This window comes from Lissotriton vulgaris, chromosome 7, assembly GCF_964263255.1.
Source record: "Lissotriton vulgaris chromosome 7, aLisVul1.2, whole genome shotgun sequence".
NCBI classification, from domain to species: Eukaryota; Metazoa; Chordata; class Amphibia; order Caudata; family Salamandridae; genus Lissotriton; species Lissotriton vulgaris.
In genome coordinates, this window is record NC_141695.1 from 276163451 (window position 1) to 276179140 (window position 15690).

The 15690-nt window shown below is 43.4% G+C and overlaps 1 protein-coding gene across 1 annotated transcript in view; it reads right to left on the bottom strand.

Moving 5' to 3' along the window:
* Window positions 1-15690, bottom strand: part of LOC147701387 (uncharacterized) — a 194049-nt gene that overhangs the window by 124535 nt on the left and 53824 nt on the right. Inside the window, exons 16-25 of the mRNA XM_086929343.1 lie at window positions 14729-15321; window positions 13075-13642; window positions 11446-12038; window positions 9959-10520; window positions 6865-7064; window positions 5915-6307; window positions 4712-4998; window positions 3191-3465; window positions 2307-2899; window positions 661-1228 (exon numbers count right to left, since the gene is read on the bottom strand). Coding sequence (XP_086785469.1) covers window positions 661-1228; window positions 2307-2899; window positions 3191-3465; window positions 4712-4998; window positions 5915-6307; window positions 6865-7064; window positions 9959-10520; window positions 11446-12038; window positions 13075-13642; window positions 14729-15321 — 4632 coding nt within the window. The remainder of the gene's footprint in view (window positions 1-660; window positions 1229-2306; window positions 2900-3190; window positions 3466-4711; window positions 4999-5914; window positions 6308-6864; window positions 7065-9958; window positions 10521-11445; window positions 12039-13074; window positions 13643-14728; window positions 15322-15690) is intronic.

Below are 15690 nucleotides of genomic sequence, written 5' to 3' on the forward strand. Positions count from 1 at the left end.
GTAAAGAGGACAGAATATGTTCCTAGACCTATTTATAGGTTAGAGCTGTGTCAACGATGTAGGAAACAGCGAACTATTAATCAGCCAAACCCATAACTATGGTAATACAGGGATAAAGAATATTATTTTATTCTGATTCAGTCAGATGGATCAAGAAACCCATGTAACAGAATATTATATGTCTCAAAATCGGTCCATTATCCACAATATTTAATAAAATAAGGATTGCAGTGATAAAATAAAAGGTAAATCTGTGGTGAAAGTATCACATATAACGGATTTTCAGTCACAGAATGAAACATTTTACATAGAAGGTTTTTTTCTATTTGGAAGATGAAGGCAGATATACCCACCTCTGTGCTTGTTTTATTATAATAAGTAGCTAAGTGGCAATTATAGGTAAGCTATGAGCAGCAAGTGTGTTCATGTGGATTTACTCATGTCTATCCATGGGGCAAAGAAAGGCATTTGTTTCCCAGATAGTCACATTTCATGTGTTTCAGAAAATCAGGACAGCAAAGTAATATTAGGGCCTATCTTGCACTGTTTGGGTCCGCATCATTACACTATGGAAACTGTAACTCACCTACACTGCCCTGGGGTAACTAAAAGGCATAATGAGGAGTAAAATCAATAAAAATCAAACGTTTTTCGACATACCACATCCAGTGAGTGTCCTCCATGGTTGTATGGCATTGCCACGGCTCTGGCAATGATGGGCATAATTTTTCACAATTTCACATAGTGTCTGCTGGTCGCCGTCTGTTCCACACAGGTCATAGACACAGTTCTTGAAGTAGACCTCAGTGTCAGCATTGATGCTGTCTTTAAAGGGACCGTTTGGATCTTTCATGATTCCACAGTGGTTCTGGTCGCTGAACTGGGACACCATGTCCTCACCACACACAGGTGGATTGTCAGTGTCTATGCAGTTGAAAGCAGAGTCCTCGTCTTCTTCCTTCCAGCTGTTTCCAAAAGTGATGGCACTGCCCGCCAGGGATCCATCAGGAATCCTGAAGTCATCACTCTTGTTCCCATTGAAGTTTCCACAAAGGCCAGCAAGGGATCCTGAGTATGCTGCAGGCACCTGCACAGCTACGTGATGCCACCAGTCATAGGACACTACAAGGCCAAAGTCTGTCTGGACGACTGCAGAGGAGCCACTGTAATACACTTGGATCTTCCCAGATTGACTGGAAACTGGGAGAATATGTTGGAAGCCATTGATCTGAAATAATTATGCATAGTTTACATTAAAATATAGGAGAGGCACTTAATGGTTCTCTTTGTAGTTTCTTTACTCAGGCCTCATGTTGGAGTTTCATTTCCTCTGCATATACACACTTGTAATTGTGATAAATGAATCATATTTGAAGTCATAAAGATTCCTGATGAACACATTTGTACATCATAATAGACAACTTCACATAACTTCTCCCGCCCAGGTCCTATCATTATTATTTGTCCACCATACAAGTTATCTAATGTATTTATCGTCATTAAACTTACTTTGAAAAACTGGCATATACATTTGTTCTGCTGGCTCTTATTTTGTCTACAATCTAGATTGCCACTTTTTAGAGTCGCTCACGAAAATGGTTAATTTGTTTATCCGTGGATAATATGTGTTGCAGCGTGGCTATTGATTGGCATAAAATGAATGAAGAAGACATGTCAACGCAAAGTGGTGCATCATGTATCCATTACTGATGGAAGCTCAATCTTTTATTTTCATCTCTCAAAGTGGCTATCGCTGGCAGTACCCAACTAATGCCAAGAGTGAGCGCCCATGATGCTTGTTACCGGATCCTCAACATTGTATTTATGAGGACAGGCTTGCAATCTTGAGTGCAATTAAAGATTTTGCAAAAAGTGAGTTACCTGGTGTTAGCTATATACAATGCAGGATACTTCCTTGTACAACATACGGCTCTTTTGCACTCTGGGCATTCTCCGTGGCATTTTATTGTTTGTATTAATTGTCCAGTATGCAAAAGAGTGCAGAAGTGATGCTGTGCTTTAACTCTTCAAGAAACAATCAAGCTACACGGCTTGTACCTCTGGAATCGACTCATGCTCGACACATATTTTATTCGTTTCATTTTCAGTATGCTAAACATTTTTAAAAACGCCTCACACCATTTCCACTATTAGCGTGATTCAATTATTGTTCTCCCCATTCTTGCTACTGGTTTATGTGTTCTCCTAATGGTTACTTAGACCTGTCATTAACAAATAGACACATCACATTCTCTTTTAGATTAGGTCAATTTCTGCATGTTAATAGGAATCAGGTCTTTCATTACCTGAACTTGGCCATATTCTCCACTTGTTATAGTAATTTGCTCTCCATAGACATTTACTTCCACTCTTCGCGTCCAGGCCACCACTGGTGATGATCGGTGCTCGTTCTGTACTACGACGCTAAAGTCAACGAGAGAGCCGATCTGGGAAGTAGACTTGCTGAGGGTGTACTTGCAGGTGCCCTGGTAGTCGAAGGTGACTCCATCAAAGGTGCGGTAGTGAGGATCTCCAGAGGCCCAGCAGATTCCGCTGTTTACAGGGTAGCACCTCCTGATTCCATTCATGACCTTACATTCTTCTAGGGCGGCACATGTGTGGGCCTCACACACCATCTCTTGTGCGATGCAGGTGCATTTCTGGCTGCAGGTGTCTGTTAGGAAGACCTCATTTCCCAGGTTGTAGTAGACGCCATCCATGGTGCAGCCACACTGACTTACAGGGACACAAAGGCCAGAGTGAAGAGCAAACCCTTCATCACAGAAGCATCCGTCCACGCTCTCTGCAGCGCATGGCGCACTCTGGTTCAGGTTGCGGCAGGTGGTTGGGCAGCCAGTGCCAAACAGTTCATAGTGGCTGTTGTCAGTGCAGTTGTCATCTAGGAAGAACAACACAAAGTAAACTCATCAATTTTAAGTTGACGGGTTTGAAGCTACAGGTGGAATATCTTATGAGCAATATTTTGCTTGTTGCTTAATTAAACCCTTCCTATATATTATGTAAACACTGTGCTTGTGACTATTGGGGTTTAAAAGTCAAATTCAAATGCCTCTGAGAAACACAAAGTAAATATGTCCTTAACTGTTTGTCCAGGCTATTTTTGTGAAAGGGATTAATGGAGTGGGGCAGCTCAAGTATTTAAAGCAGTGTAGGAGGGTGGTTGACTTACCACATTGCAGCTCCGCCCTCCAGTCTGGAATCACCAAGCTGTGAAGGTTACAGATGTCCTCGTAGGCCTGGACAGCTGTGCAGAGCATCCCCTTGTTGGTGCCGTAGAAGCAGAGATCATACACACAAGAGGCCACAAAAGGTTCCGCGTCCTCGTGCCACAGGCACTCATCGAAGGGGCCTGATGGGCGGGTGATGATCCTGCACTGCGCCTCGATGGCTCCCAGATTGGTGCAGGTGTCGTTGGAGCTGCTCACACCTGTATCATCCTCACACCTGAAGAGAGAAGAGAGAATGAAACTCAAATGTAAGGAGTCTTGGACTTGATATGAATTGAATTTGTGTTAAAACAAACAGAGGGAGGATGCATCCTTTTCAATGATTGCCCTCAAACCACGACCATTGCTGTTTCACAAACACTGGTCACGCCGCTCCTCTTGCCCCCCACCCCCTTCAGAAAGACACTTATAAACTGCGATTGTTTCCATTTCCGGCAATTTCTCAAGCTCAGAATGCGCAGCAATACAGACTTCTTTAACTTTCAGTGTACGATTCAGTGGGAATTGTACTACTCCTCTCTTCCCAAGTGAATGAGTCCCAGCTGCAATGAGTCCCAGCGGGGAGCAGGGCAGGCTATGTCTGTGCTTATAATACCCTCCTTTGGTGAAGACACAATGCAGGGGACAATCAGAGTGTGTGTGGCATGCACAGCATCCACTGGACGGCATCATGCCCGTTGTGCAGCGGTATGTGAAGCAGTAAAGCTAAGTGACACAGATGGCACATACTCATTCAAAAGTTGCCACTCTTAGAATTACCCCTTTGGTCTGCCCCTCGCAGGGCATGGAAGGGTCTGCACAGAAGGGGGGCTTGCCCTGCCCCCCTGGCTAGGCAGGTAGTGGATGAGGATCGCGCTAGGGCTCTGTGCCCCTTAACTACTGATCACCGCCTTGCTGAGTCCCCTTTGGGCCCTGGTGGTTACTGAGGTGCACTGAACACATGTTGTTTGTACAGCACTTTTGGTGCTGAGAAGTTTACATCATTCATATTTCAGTGATTGCGGTTTCTTGTGCGGATCTCCGGGATGCCTCCATATCCTATTAATAGGACCCAAATTCAATAACTTGTCCAATCCCTCCACAGCGCCTGGAAGCACTTTCTGGATTACAGAGGGCTTTACACACCGGCTTCGCTCATTCATTCATTCATGCTTTTTATGAACATTTCATGAGCAGCTCCTCCTGAATATGCTGTATATTATTCACTATACATTTCACTGCCCCCATGTATCATCTACCATTTATTTGCTCTAAACTTCACTAGTGTCTCAGTATATCATAAGACGTATATCTGACCTTGGTATTTCGGTATTTATGGTCTTTTTAATTTTACATAATTGAGACAAAAATACCACTTACCCGGCAAGGAAAAGAAAAACATCATCAAACACTTCCTCAAGCTACAGAATGCTGTATATATTTTAGTGTTTCTTTTCTGAAAGTTAAGACGTAAATTGTCTCACCCTGCTGAATGGATGTCTGCTTTCCAGGAGTTCCCAAACTCTGCGTCGTTGCGCGCAAGACTTCCATCCGGCTTCGCCTTGTCGTCCTTGGGGTTTCCGTTGTAGTTGCCGCACATGCCCCGCACTTGGTTCTTGTACTGGGGCCCAACTTGTACTGTGACTGTGTTTACCCCGTTGTACTGGATGCGGACCCCGAAGGCTGTGTCCACAGAGATGGCGCTCTTGGCCGCTGTGACGGTTCCAAGAGACCCCACCAAGGCTGGGAGTCTGCTCTTGACTCCATTGATCTGGAAGACATCAAATATCCCTTTGACAGATCACCATTTTTAAAAGCAACAAGAGCCAAATGTAAATCAATCACGTTGTAACTACCGAAGTCTGCTGGTAAAATATCAATTAGTAGGTCATTAGAGTCAATTATTGGCACGTGGCCTCCAATATTTCTTGGTTAAGTCATTAAAGTGCTGACTCACCACTTGTTTTAAAACAGTTTCTGCATTGAACACTGAAAAGACTGCGAAGGGTTTTGGGATCAATAACAAGGGATCGATAGCTTCTTCTGGTCCCTCTGAAAGATGAGACACTAGTTATGCACACACTTTGTACAGTGTGAGCACATGGCAGCGGTTAACAGAACCCACAGCACATTAAGACAGGATTCCTGTCTATTAAACTTCAAATGGACATTTTGTGGCCATGAAGCCTTTTTGGAGCTATCCGAAACAAGTCAATATCGAACAAGATTTCTAGTAAATTTATTAAAAGTTATCAAAACTACAATTTTTATAATTGTATCTAACTGTAAAAGTACAACGACTATGATAGTAAAAACACGAATCATACAGTACTACACTGGAGCACACTTTTCTGCATCCATCTCATTCTCCACGCAAATCTGGAATCAAACATGTGCCTGTATTTAGTGTTTGTGCGACAAACGTAAATAACTATATTAAATATTTCCAATAACAATATTATGAGTAATGTTTGCTTTGGCCTTGAATGCTGTCTAAATGTTCCTATGTCAATTTTAAAAGTTGGATTGTTACACACCAATAAAACAAATTTTTCTTCAAAACTGTGGTTGGATTATGTTGTGAAGTTCTTGCATCTGGGGAGGGAGCTTTTGAACAGCGAATCAGGTGAACATGACTAGTATGGAACTATCTATCATTTATAATACAGATAAAGTGTTAATCTTACCAGAGGAACCTTTCCTTGTTCAAAGACCAGCTTGAAGTTCTCATCAGTGCTGCTCAGCCAGACGGTGACGCGGTACACAAAGGACACTCTGGGGTTCTGGTAGCGTCTGTTCTCTGCCACCACCCGGTAGGAGAATCCTGAAGCAGCGATTGAGCCCTGGCTGATCTCGTAGGCACAGGTCCCCATGAAATTGGCTACAGTCCCATCAAAGGTGTGGTAGTGTGGGTCTCCGGTCACCGTGCAGATTGCCCACGGGCTCTGGCACCCTAGCTTCCCATTCTTCACTGCACACTCCTGTCGCTGGGCACAACTGCTGCTAGCACAGCGGAAGTTACCAGTGGAGTCACAGCGGCACCTCTTGGAGCAGTCAGAGAGCCAGATGTATTCTCCAACCTGTGAGACAGAGAAAGGGGATTATATGGAGAGGAAACTGAAGACAAAGTAATTCCATGCATGGATAACATGTGACAGCGAGAGATAGAAGGTTACAGAGAGGAAAGAGACAGGCAAGACACGACATGCTCAGACAAAAGAACACAAAGATAGTATAGGCCATACTTACAGGACAGGACAGACATTCATGAAAAAGCCATGCAAAAAGGACGATAAGCAGAGATTGGAGGGAAATAGATAGATAGATAGGTAGATAGATAGATAGATAGATAGATAGATAGATAGATAGATAGACAGACAGACAGACAGATAGATAGATAGATAGATAGATAGATAGATAGATAGATAGATAGATAGATAGATAGATAGATAGATAGATAGATAGATAGATAGATAGATAGATAGATAGATAGATAGATAGATAGATAGATAGATAGATAGATAGATAGACAGACAAAGAGAACAAGGCTCTAAGAGAATAGGAGGAGACTGAACAAAAGATGTATTTGAAATGTGAAATTATTCATTTGCAATACCAGTGCTGAAGTTATACTCACGCTGTAGTACATCCCCTCGTGCTGACAGCCGCACTCCTCCGCTCTCACGCAGTTGTCGCCACTTCTCTGGTACCCATCATCACATACGCAGCCCTCGGAGCAGGTGGCATCACAGTGTGAGAGCAAAGATGAGGAGACACAGGAGTCCTGACACCTCCGATGGCAAAGTTCATAGTGGCTGTTGGTTGGACACTCTATGCCTGCAGATACCAAAAGGAATACATTGTCTGTTAGAAAGCGCTAACAAACTTAGCAGTCAGAAAATGCAGTATTACAGACACTATTAGTTCCAAAAGACGAAAAGCATAACCTATCACATGACCACTGCAGACAACAGCCTTTACCTATCACATGACCATTGCAGACACAGCCTTTACCTATCACATGAACACTGCAGACAACAGCCTTTACCTATCACATTACCACTGCAGACAACAGCCTTTACATATTACATGACCAATGCGGACACCAGTCTTTACCTATACCATTACGAAAGGAGACACCAGTCTTTAGCTATCACATAACCAAAGCAGACACCCCCCATAACTTATCACATGACCGATGAAATCACCAGCCTTCATAATCAATGCAGACACAAGCCTTTACCTATCACGCGATCAATGCAGGCACCAGTCTTTAACTATTGAATTAAAGTGACATATTATCCTACTACTTTACATGAACTCTTTGTGATAATGTGAAGTTTTTTGCCGGTCTGCACATGTCACATCATGTAGCAGATGAGGTTTTCCTAAACCAGTGGGAGCAGAAAAAGAGCTGCAGGTAATTACAGTGGTGAGACAGCAATGTTTGTGGAATAGGGCAAGTGCTTAATTTGAGCCAGTGGTGTCCAGTGCACAACATCAGCACTTAATTGTCAGCACCGGCTCTTGTGACAGTTCAACACAAGGTGGCGGTGTCTGTTTAATTTTGGAATGAGCACAACAACTGTGTTTATTAAGTCAAATTGCATTGAAAATGAAAAATACCCTCCTCCATGCCATTGTTATGTCTTTGTGTGGCCTGAAATAGTTTGAATTGTCACGCTAGTAGGAGTGTAATGGATAGGTGTTATGTTGGGTTGTCAGTGGCAGCGCTGGCAGGGTCAATACATGGCACAGGCTGCAATAGTCTTCTCAGAAGGGCCCTGGCATTTGTTACAAATTAAGCACTGACAGGGCAGTCATGAAAGACTGACATAGAATATTTAATTTGCCTTTCTCGATTGCCAGACTTGTCACCCCAACAATGCTCAAGCATCTTTGTTTAAAACTGACCCTTACACCACTTAATTGACGCTTTGGAGTCAATGGATGCCATGAATCCTAATGCAAGCACCAAAATGATAGAAAATCATCCAATTCCAGGTCGGCATTAAATGACAGCTCTAGTTGGATTACCTTAGGACATGGATCCCTCGGCACCATTGTTGCTCCATTTTGTGTTGTGTTGTCCTGCACTGGTGTTGTTTATTCAGGTGTTTATCCCTCCACAAGCGCACCGCCCAACTACTGTTAAACATATGCAGTGGACATTGTAGGGCATTGTTTTGGGACTACTTTCTTATTTCTTTAAAAGCCCTCCTGTTTTTACTAGCAACAGCCGGTTGTACCAAAGACGCTGCCTCTCCGATGCTTTTGCTCAACGAATGCCTCTCGAATGTCTAGATAGCAAATATTTATATTTACAAACACACACTCTTGCACCGTAATCGTCTATATTACGCTCAGCTGGGGATTTTTGATTTCGGCTCAAAGAAGCGTTTTGTTTTTTACCATCTTGCCTCCCATAGGGATATTTGAATAATCAGCACTTTTTGATGTGGTGCTCGTCTTGCCCTTTATCTTTTAGCTGTGTCTGCAACTGGTTTCTTGGATATTTGCTGTTACTTCTCTGGCTCAGTCATGTGCCCAGGGCTGGACTGGCCAAAGCGGGTACCGGGCATTTCCTTGGTGGGCCACCAGGGTGCGGGGCGGTTTTGGACCCCTGGGGGCCGTTTTTGTTACAGGACCGCTTTTGCAGCATAGTTGCAATATCGGCTTCTGTAACAAATTCGGTCGAAACCGGCCCTGGCAAACATCTCGACGGCACCCCCAACTCCCTGGGGGCCGGCTGAGCACTTTGCCAGGGCCGGTTTTGGTTTCCAGTCCGGCCCTCATTGTGCCTTATTCGTGGCGGTTCCATTACGCAGAAACATGGCTGACAAGCGCACTCCATGAAAGATAGACACAAATAAACAAACAGTGGCAAAACCTAAAGGTGTCAACATACAGCTAAAGAACATTCATATTAACAATGCCAGAGGCTCATCGATCTGCCATTGTCAAGAGACATTGGCTTTGCCAATGATTGTTGTTCGTGCTACCCTTTCTTGTTGCGCTCCCATCACTTCTCTTTCTTACCTTCTCTAGCCCTCCTATCATCTTTCTCGTTTTCAATTCTCAGTCGTTCCCATTGCTCTGCTACACTGCTAAGCACCTCCTGTCAATTTAACTCCCCGTCATGATACAGACCCCCAGGCAGGCAGTTGTAAAAAGCAAACACAAAAAACAATAGAGCGTGTCTCTTTTTTAAAACAACTGCAGCGGATATAACACAGTAGGAGGTCCTTCAATTCCCACAGCCTCGGTGCCACTGCACCAGCAGCTACACTCCCGGATTCACATCCGGAAGTTAGAGAGGCGAGCAAACAGAATGGCCCATACAATACGAAAGGCCACTTGGCGCTATGTTAGCCGATGTTTCGAAAGACAAAATTGAATGTACTGTAATAAAAAGAAAAATCTTCAGTTTCAGAAGGTGCTAATGTCTGTAGCTTCATGAATGTGCATATGGAGCTGTCACTATATATGAAACTAGAGAATTACGGACGCCAGCCTGTACCACAGACTGCTTATAAGCAAAGTGGTTAATTTTTGAAACAATGTTGGCTAGAACTCAGAGGCATTCTACATACAGGTTTTACCAATAAAGCATTTATCAAATGTACATTGAACACACACATAATTTCATTATTGCTTAAAAGTGTATCCTGTTCTTCTTTTCTCTGGCAGAGTTGATTCACTCCCTTAAAACGAAGAACTACTTCACTCACCACAGAAGGAGCTGTTCCTCCAGCTGCCAATGGCCACATTGGAGGCCTGGCAGGCGGCCGCGTAGGTTTGAACGGCATGGCACAGGACGGTGCTGTTCCTTTCAGTCAGGCAGTGGTCGTAGACGCAGTCAGAGTAGTAGTGAGCCGGGTTGATCTTTGAGTGACAGGAGGAGAAGGGCCCTCTGGGGTCTTGGATGATCCAACAGGCTCTCTTGGAGGCCATCATCTTGTCTGCACTGCAGACGGGGCAGTCACCTGAGCAGCCGTGGTCACAGCTAGCGCTGCCTTCAGAAACCCAGCTGGAACCAAAGGTGAAGGCGTTAGTAATGACAGACCCACTTCGGGTAGTAAAGTCATCGGACACCACCCCGTTGAAGTTCCCACATAGACCACTGGTTTGGCCTCGGAATCGAGCAGGAAGTGTCAGGAAGACGCTGTAGACCATGTCATAGTTGACTGTAAGGCCAAAGTCTGTTTTCAGCACCGTGTAGTCCCCACTTTTAAAGATGACGATTCTTCCACTGTTGATATTCACTGGCAGAGTCTGAATGATTCCATTGATCTGATGGAGAGAGTTACAGTGAGTGGCTCGTTTTTAAAGGTGATGGTTGCTCTGGCCATAAAGACAATTACCAAACAAACAAACTCATTGTTCCTATGCTTTTTCTCCAGATGGGACGATTGTGAGTTGTCTTTTTTTTAAAGTGACTTGTTTCGTGGTTTTTAGGTGCCAAGAGACATCTCTATAATACTGAAGCTTTGATACCTAGGTCCCTCACCTGACCCTGGTGTCCCCACCACATGCTCACCTTTCAGCTGCAGTATGGATAACCTCGTCACAATAAACGTAACTGCACTTTTATAACATTTACAGCTGAACATTAGCCTGCCCCAACTAGAATTATTGTCTTTACAAGTCACCTGTACAACTATTTCTGCCGTGATGAGCACATCAGTAATCCGGAATGCAGATAGCTACTTTACATATATAAAGCACCCTAAGCTGTGCTCTCGCGAGAATAGGTGTTTCTTAATTCGATAAACCATACCATAACCAAGCTACACAAGACCGGAAATAAACAAAAGAAAGAAAGATCACAGGGAAGCATTCTGAATATAAGTAGATGGGGTAAAAAAACACCCACATTAAAATGTCCTCAGAAATCCACAACAATTTTGAGCAAAGATGTCTAAACCTATCGGAGCCAGAAACAAGAACTGTGTCTAAAGCAGCTGGCCTATTCTTAGGTACGGCTAACAGCCTGTCGTGGCCGTGGTAAGCCAACCATCATTGTGAGCAAAAGAAAAACGATGAGAGACCATATCCAACATAGCCATCTAACCAAGACAGCACGGTGAAGAAAAGCATCATTTCAGAGCTTTAATGAACACTGTTTGCTGCTCAGAAAACATGGGTAAGTTATTAATGAGGAAGTATGTGCGAAGTTGGCATACATTAGGATGACTTCATCCAAACTATAACTTACCTCAACTGTGCCACGCTTTCCACTCTGGAGATGTATCTGGGTCTGATACACAGAAACAAAGACCTCCTTGGTCACCGCCACCTGCAGGCCCGGCAGCTTTTCATTCTTCACCTCCACTCTGAAGAAGGGCAGAGAACCATTGGAGCCTTGTACTTCAGACAGGACGTACTTGCAGGTGCCCTGGAAATCAAACCTTCTCCCATCGAAGCTGGTGTAATGAGGGTCTCCTGAGGCCCGGCAGATACCATCAGGCAGAACATGGCAGCCATAGACGCCTTTGACAGTGGTGCAAGTCTCACCAGTGGCACAAGATGAGAGTGAACACTGGACAGTCCTGGTGGAGCCATCACACCGGCACAAAGTCTGGCAGTTGTCCTGTTTCCAGAAAGTGCCTCCTGCTTTGTAGTATTTGCCGTTTTCTGTGCAGCCGCACTGACTCTGTGGCACACAGTCAGTGCCACTTAGAACAAACCCGCTCTCACACTGGCATCCTTCCTTGCACTGACCGCGGCAGACGGTTGAGGCATTGGCACAGGTAGCAGGGCAAGAAGATCCACATAACTCGTACTTCTGATTACTGGGACATGTAATGCCTGTAAAATAAAAATGCCATTAAATTGAGACCTACATGGAAACTTGGTGCTCATCAATGTACAGTCGGAAAAACTGTACAAATATAATTACAATAAGAAAGACAACATATTTCTGACACCACTACTACTGCTACTATCACTATTATTGCTACTTTTGATAATATTGATTATGATAGCAAAAAAACAAAATATTTGGGATGATGTGGAATACCAGAGCAGTGTCCTTGGAGCACTGTATACACATCACAGATGTTTCTGTGTTTCTCATAGCTTTGGAAGTAATACATAAAACAGGGACGTGGAAACATTGACTCATTGGTTCCTACAACCAGCAGTAGAATTCACTAGAGCCTTCTTTTCAAGAACAGTTCCTAATGTAAAGAGGACAGAATATGTTCCTAGACCTATTTATAGGTTAGAGCTGTGTCAACGATGTAGGAAACAGCGAACTATTAATCAGCCAAACCCATAACTATGGTAATACAGGGATAAAGAATATTATTTTATTCTGATTCAGTCAGATGGATCAAGAAACCCATGTAACAGAATATTATATGTCTCAAAATCGGTCCATTATCCACAATATTTAATAAAATAAGGATTGCAGTGATACAATAAAAGGTAAATCTGTGGTGAAAGTATCACATATAACGGATTTTCAGTCACAGAATGAAACATTTTACATAGAAGGTTTTTTTCTATTTGGAAGATGAAGGCAGATATACCCACCTCTGTGCTTGTTTTATTATAATAAGTAGCTAAGTGGCAATTATAGGTAAGCTATGAGCAGCAAGTGTGTTCATGTGGATTTACTCATGTCTATCCATGGGGCAAAGAAAGGCATTTGTTTCCCAGATAGTCACATTTCATGTGTTTCAGAAAATCAGGACAGCAAAGTAATATTAGGGCCTATCTTGCACTGTTTGGGTCCGCATCATTACACTATGGAAACTGTAACTCACCTACACTGCCCTGGGGTAACTAAAAGGCATAATGAGGAGTAAAATCAATAAAAATCAAACGTTTTTCGACATACCACATCCAGTGAGTGTCCTCCATGGTTGTATGGCATTGCCACGGCTCTGGCAATGATGGGCATAATTTTTCACAATTTCACATAGTGTCTGCTGGTCGCCGTCTGTTCCACACAGGTCATAGACACAGTTCTTGAAGTAGACCTCAGTGTCAGCATTGATGCTGTCTTTAAAGGGACCGTTTGGATCTTTCATGATTCCACAGTGGTTCTGGTCGCTGAACTGGGACACCATGTCCTCACCACACACAGGTGGATTGTCAGTGTCTATGCAGTTGAAAGCAGAGTCCTCGTCTTCTTCCTTCCAGCTGTTTCCAAAAGTGATGGCACTGCCCGCCAGGGATCCATCAGGAATCCTGAAGTCATCACTCTTGTTCCCATTGAAGTTTCCACAAAGGCCAGCAAGGGATCCTGAGTATGCTGCAGGCACCTGCACAGCTACGTGATGCCACCAGTCATAGGACACTACAAGGCCAAAGTCTGTCTGGACGACTGCAGAGGAGCCACTGTAATACACTTGGATCTTCCCAGATTGACTGGAAACTGGGAGAATATGTTGGAAGCCATTGATCTGAAATAATTAAATAATTATGCATAGTTTACATTAAAGTATAGGAGAGGCACTTAATGGTTCTCTTTGTAGTTTCTTTACTCAGGCCTCATGTTGGAGTTTCATTTCCTCTGCATATACACACTTGTAATTGTGATAAATGAATCATATTTGAAGTCATAAAGATTCCTGATGAATACATTTGTGCATCATAATAGACAACTTCACATAACTTCTACCGCCCAGATCCTATCATTATTATTTGTCCACCATACAAGTTATCTAATGTATTTATCGTCATTAAACTTACTTTGAAAAACTGGCATATACATTTGTTCTGCTGGCTCTCATTTTGTCTACAATCTAGATTGCCACTTTTTAGAGTCGCTCACGAAAATGGTTAATTTGTTTATCCGTGGATAATTTGTTTTGCAGGGTGGCTGTTGATTGGCATAAAATGAATGAAGAAGACATGTCAACGCAAAGTGGTGCATCATGTATCCATTACTGATGGAAGCTCAATCTTTTATTTTCATCTCTCAACGTGGCTATCGCTGGCAGTACCCAACTAATGCCAAGAGTGAGCGCCCATGATGCTTGTTACTGGGTCCTCAACATTGTATTTATGAGGACAGGCTTGCAATCTTGAGTGCAATTAAAGATTTTTCAAAAAGTGAGTTACCTGGTGCTTGCTATATACAATGCAGGATACTTCCTTGTACAACATACGGCTCTTTTGCACTCTGGGCATTCTCCGTGGCATTTTATTGTTTGTATTAATTGTCCAGTATGCAAAAGAGTGCAGAAGTGATGCTGTGCTTTACCTCTTCAAGAAGCAATCAAGCTACACGGCTTGTACCTCTGGAATTGACTCATGCTCGACACATATTTTATTCGTTTCATTTTCAGTATGCTAAACATGTTTAAAAACGCCTCACACCATTTCCACTATTAGCGTGATTCAATTATTGTTCTCCCCATTCTTGCTACTGGTTCATTTGTTCTCCTAATGGTTACTTAGACCTGTCATTAACAAATAGACACATCACGTTCTCTTTTAGATTAGGTCAATTTCTGCATGTTAATTAGAATCAGGTCTTTCATTACCTGAACTTGGCCATATTCTCCACTTGTTATAGTAATTTGCTCTCCATAGACATTTACTTCCACTCTTCGCGTCCAGGCCACCACTGGTGATGATCGGTGCTCGTTCTGTACTACGACGCTAAAGTCAACGAGAGAGCCGGTCTGGGAAGTAGACTTGCTGAGGGTGTACTTGCAGGTGCCCTGGTAGTCGAAGGTGACTCCATCAAAGGTGCGGTAGTGAGGATCTCCAGAGGCCCAGCAGATTCCGCTGTTTACAGGGTAGCACCTCCTGATTCCATTCATGACCTTACATTCTTCTAGGGCGGCACATGTGTGGGCCTCACACACCATCTCTTGTGCGATGCAGGTGCATTTCTGGCTACAGGTGTCTGTTAGGAAGACCTCATCTCCCAGGTTGTAGTAGACGCCATCCATGGTGCAGCCACATTGACTTACAGGGACACAAAGGCCAGAGTGAAGAGCAAACCCTTCATCACAGAAGCATCCGTCCACGCTCTCTGCAGCGCATGGCGCACTCTGGTTCAGGTTGCGGCAGGTGGTTGGGCAGCCAGTGCCAAACAGTTCATAGTGACTATTTTCGGTGCAGTTGTCATCTGCAGACAGGGGAACAAAATGAGTAGAGTCACATGATTGTTACTACTGTCTCATTACTGGATGTGGAGCAAATCTGTGTGGAGTTTACCATTACAATTGCATAACAAATTGTCCTGCGTTATAATTATGTACTAAGAGTCATATACTAGCAAGTAATATAAATTACAATTGTCTTTAGAAATTACAATACCAGATGTACTTTGTTAGTTTAGAATCTGTTGCTGGGAATGCCTAATAAGACTATTTGTGGGGAGGCTTCTTGAAAAGAATTGAAACGAAAGATAATCCAAAGTGAGATTTATTCTTTGAGAGGCTCCAACCACCAGCCTGCTGTCACAAATGGAAGCCTCATACTTAAATACCTATAA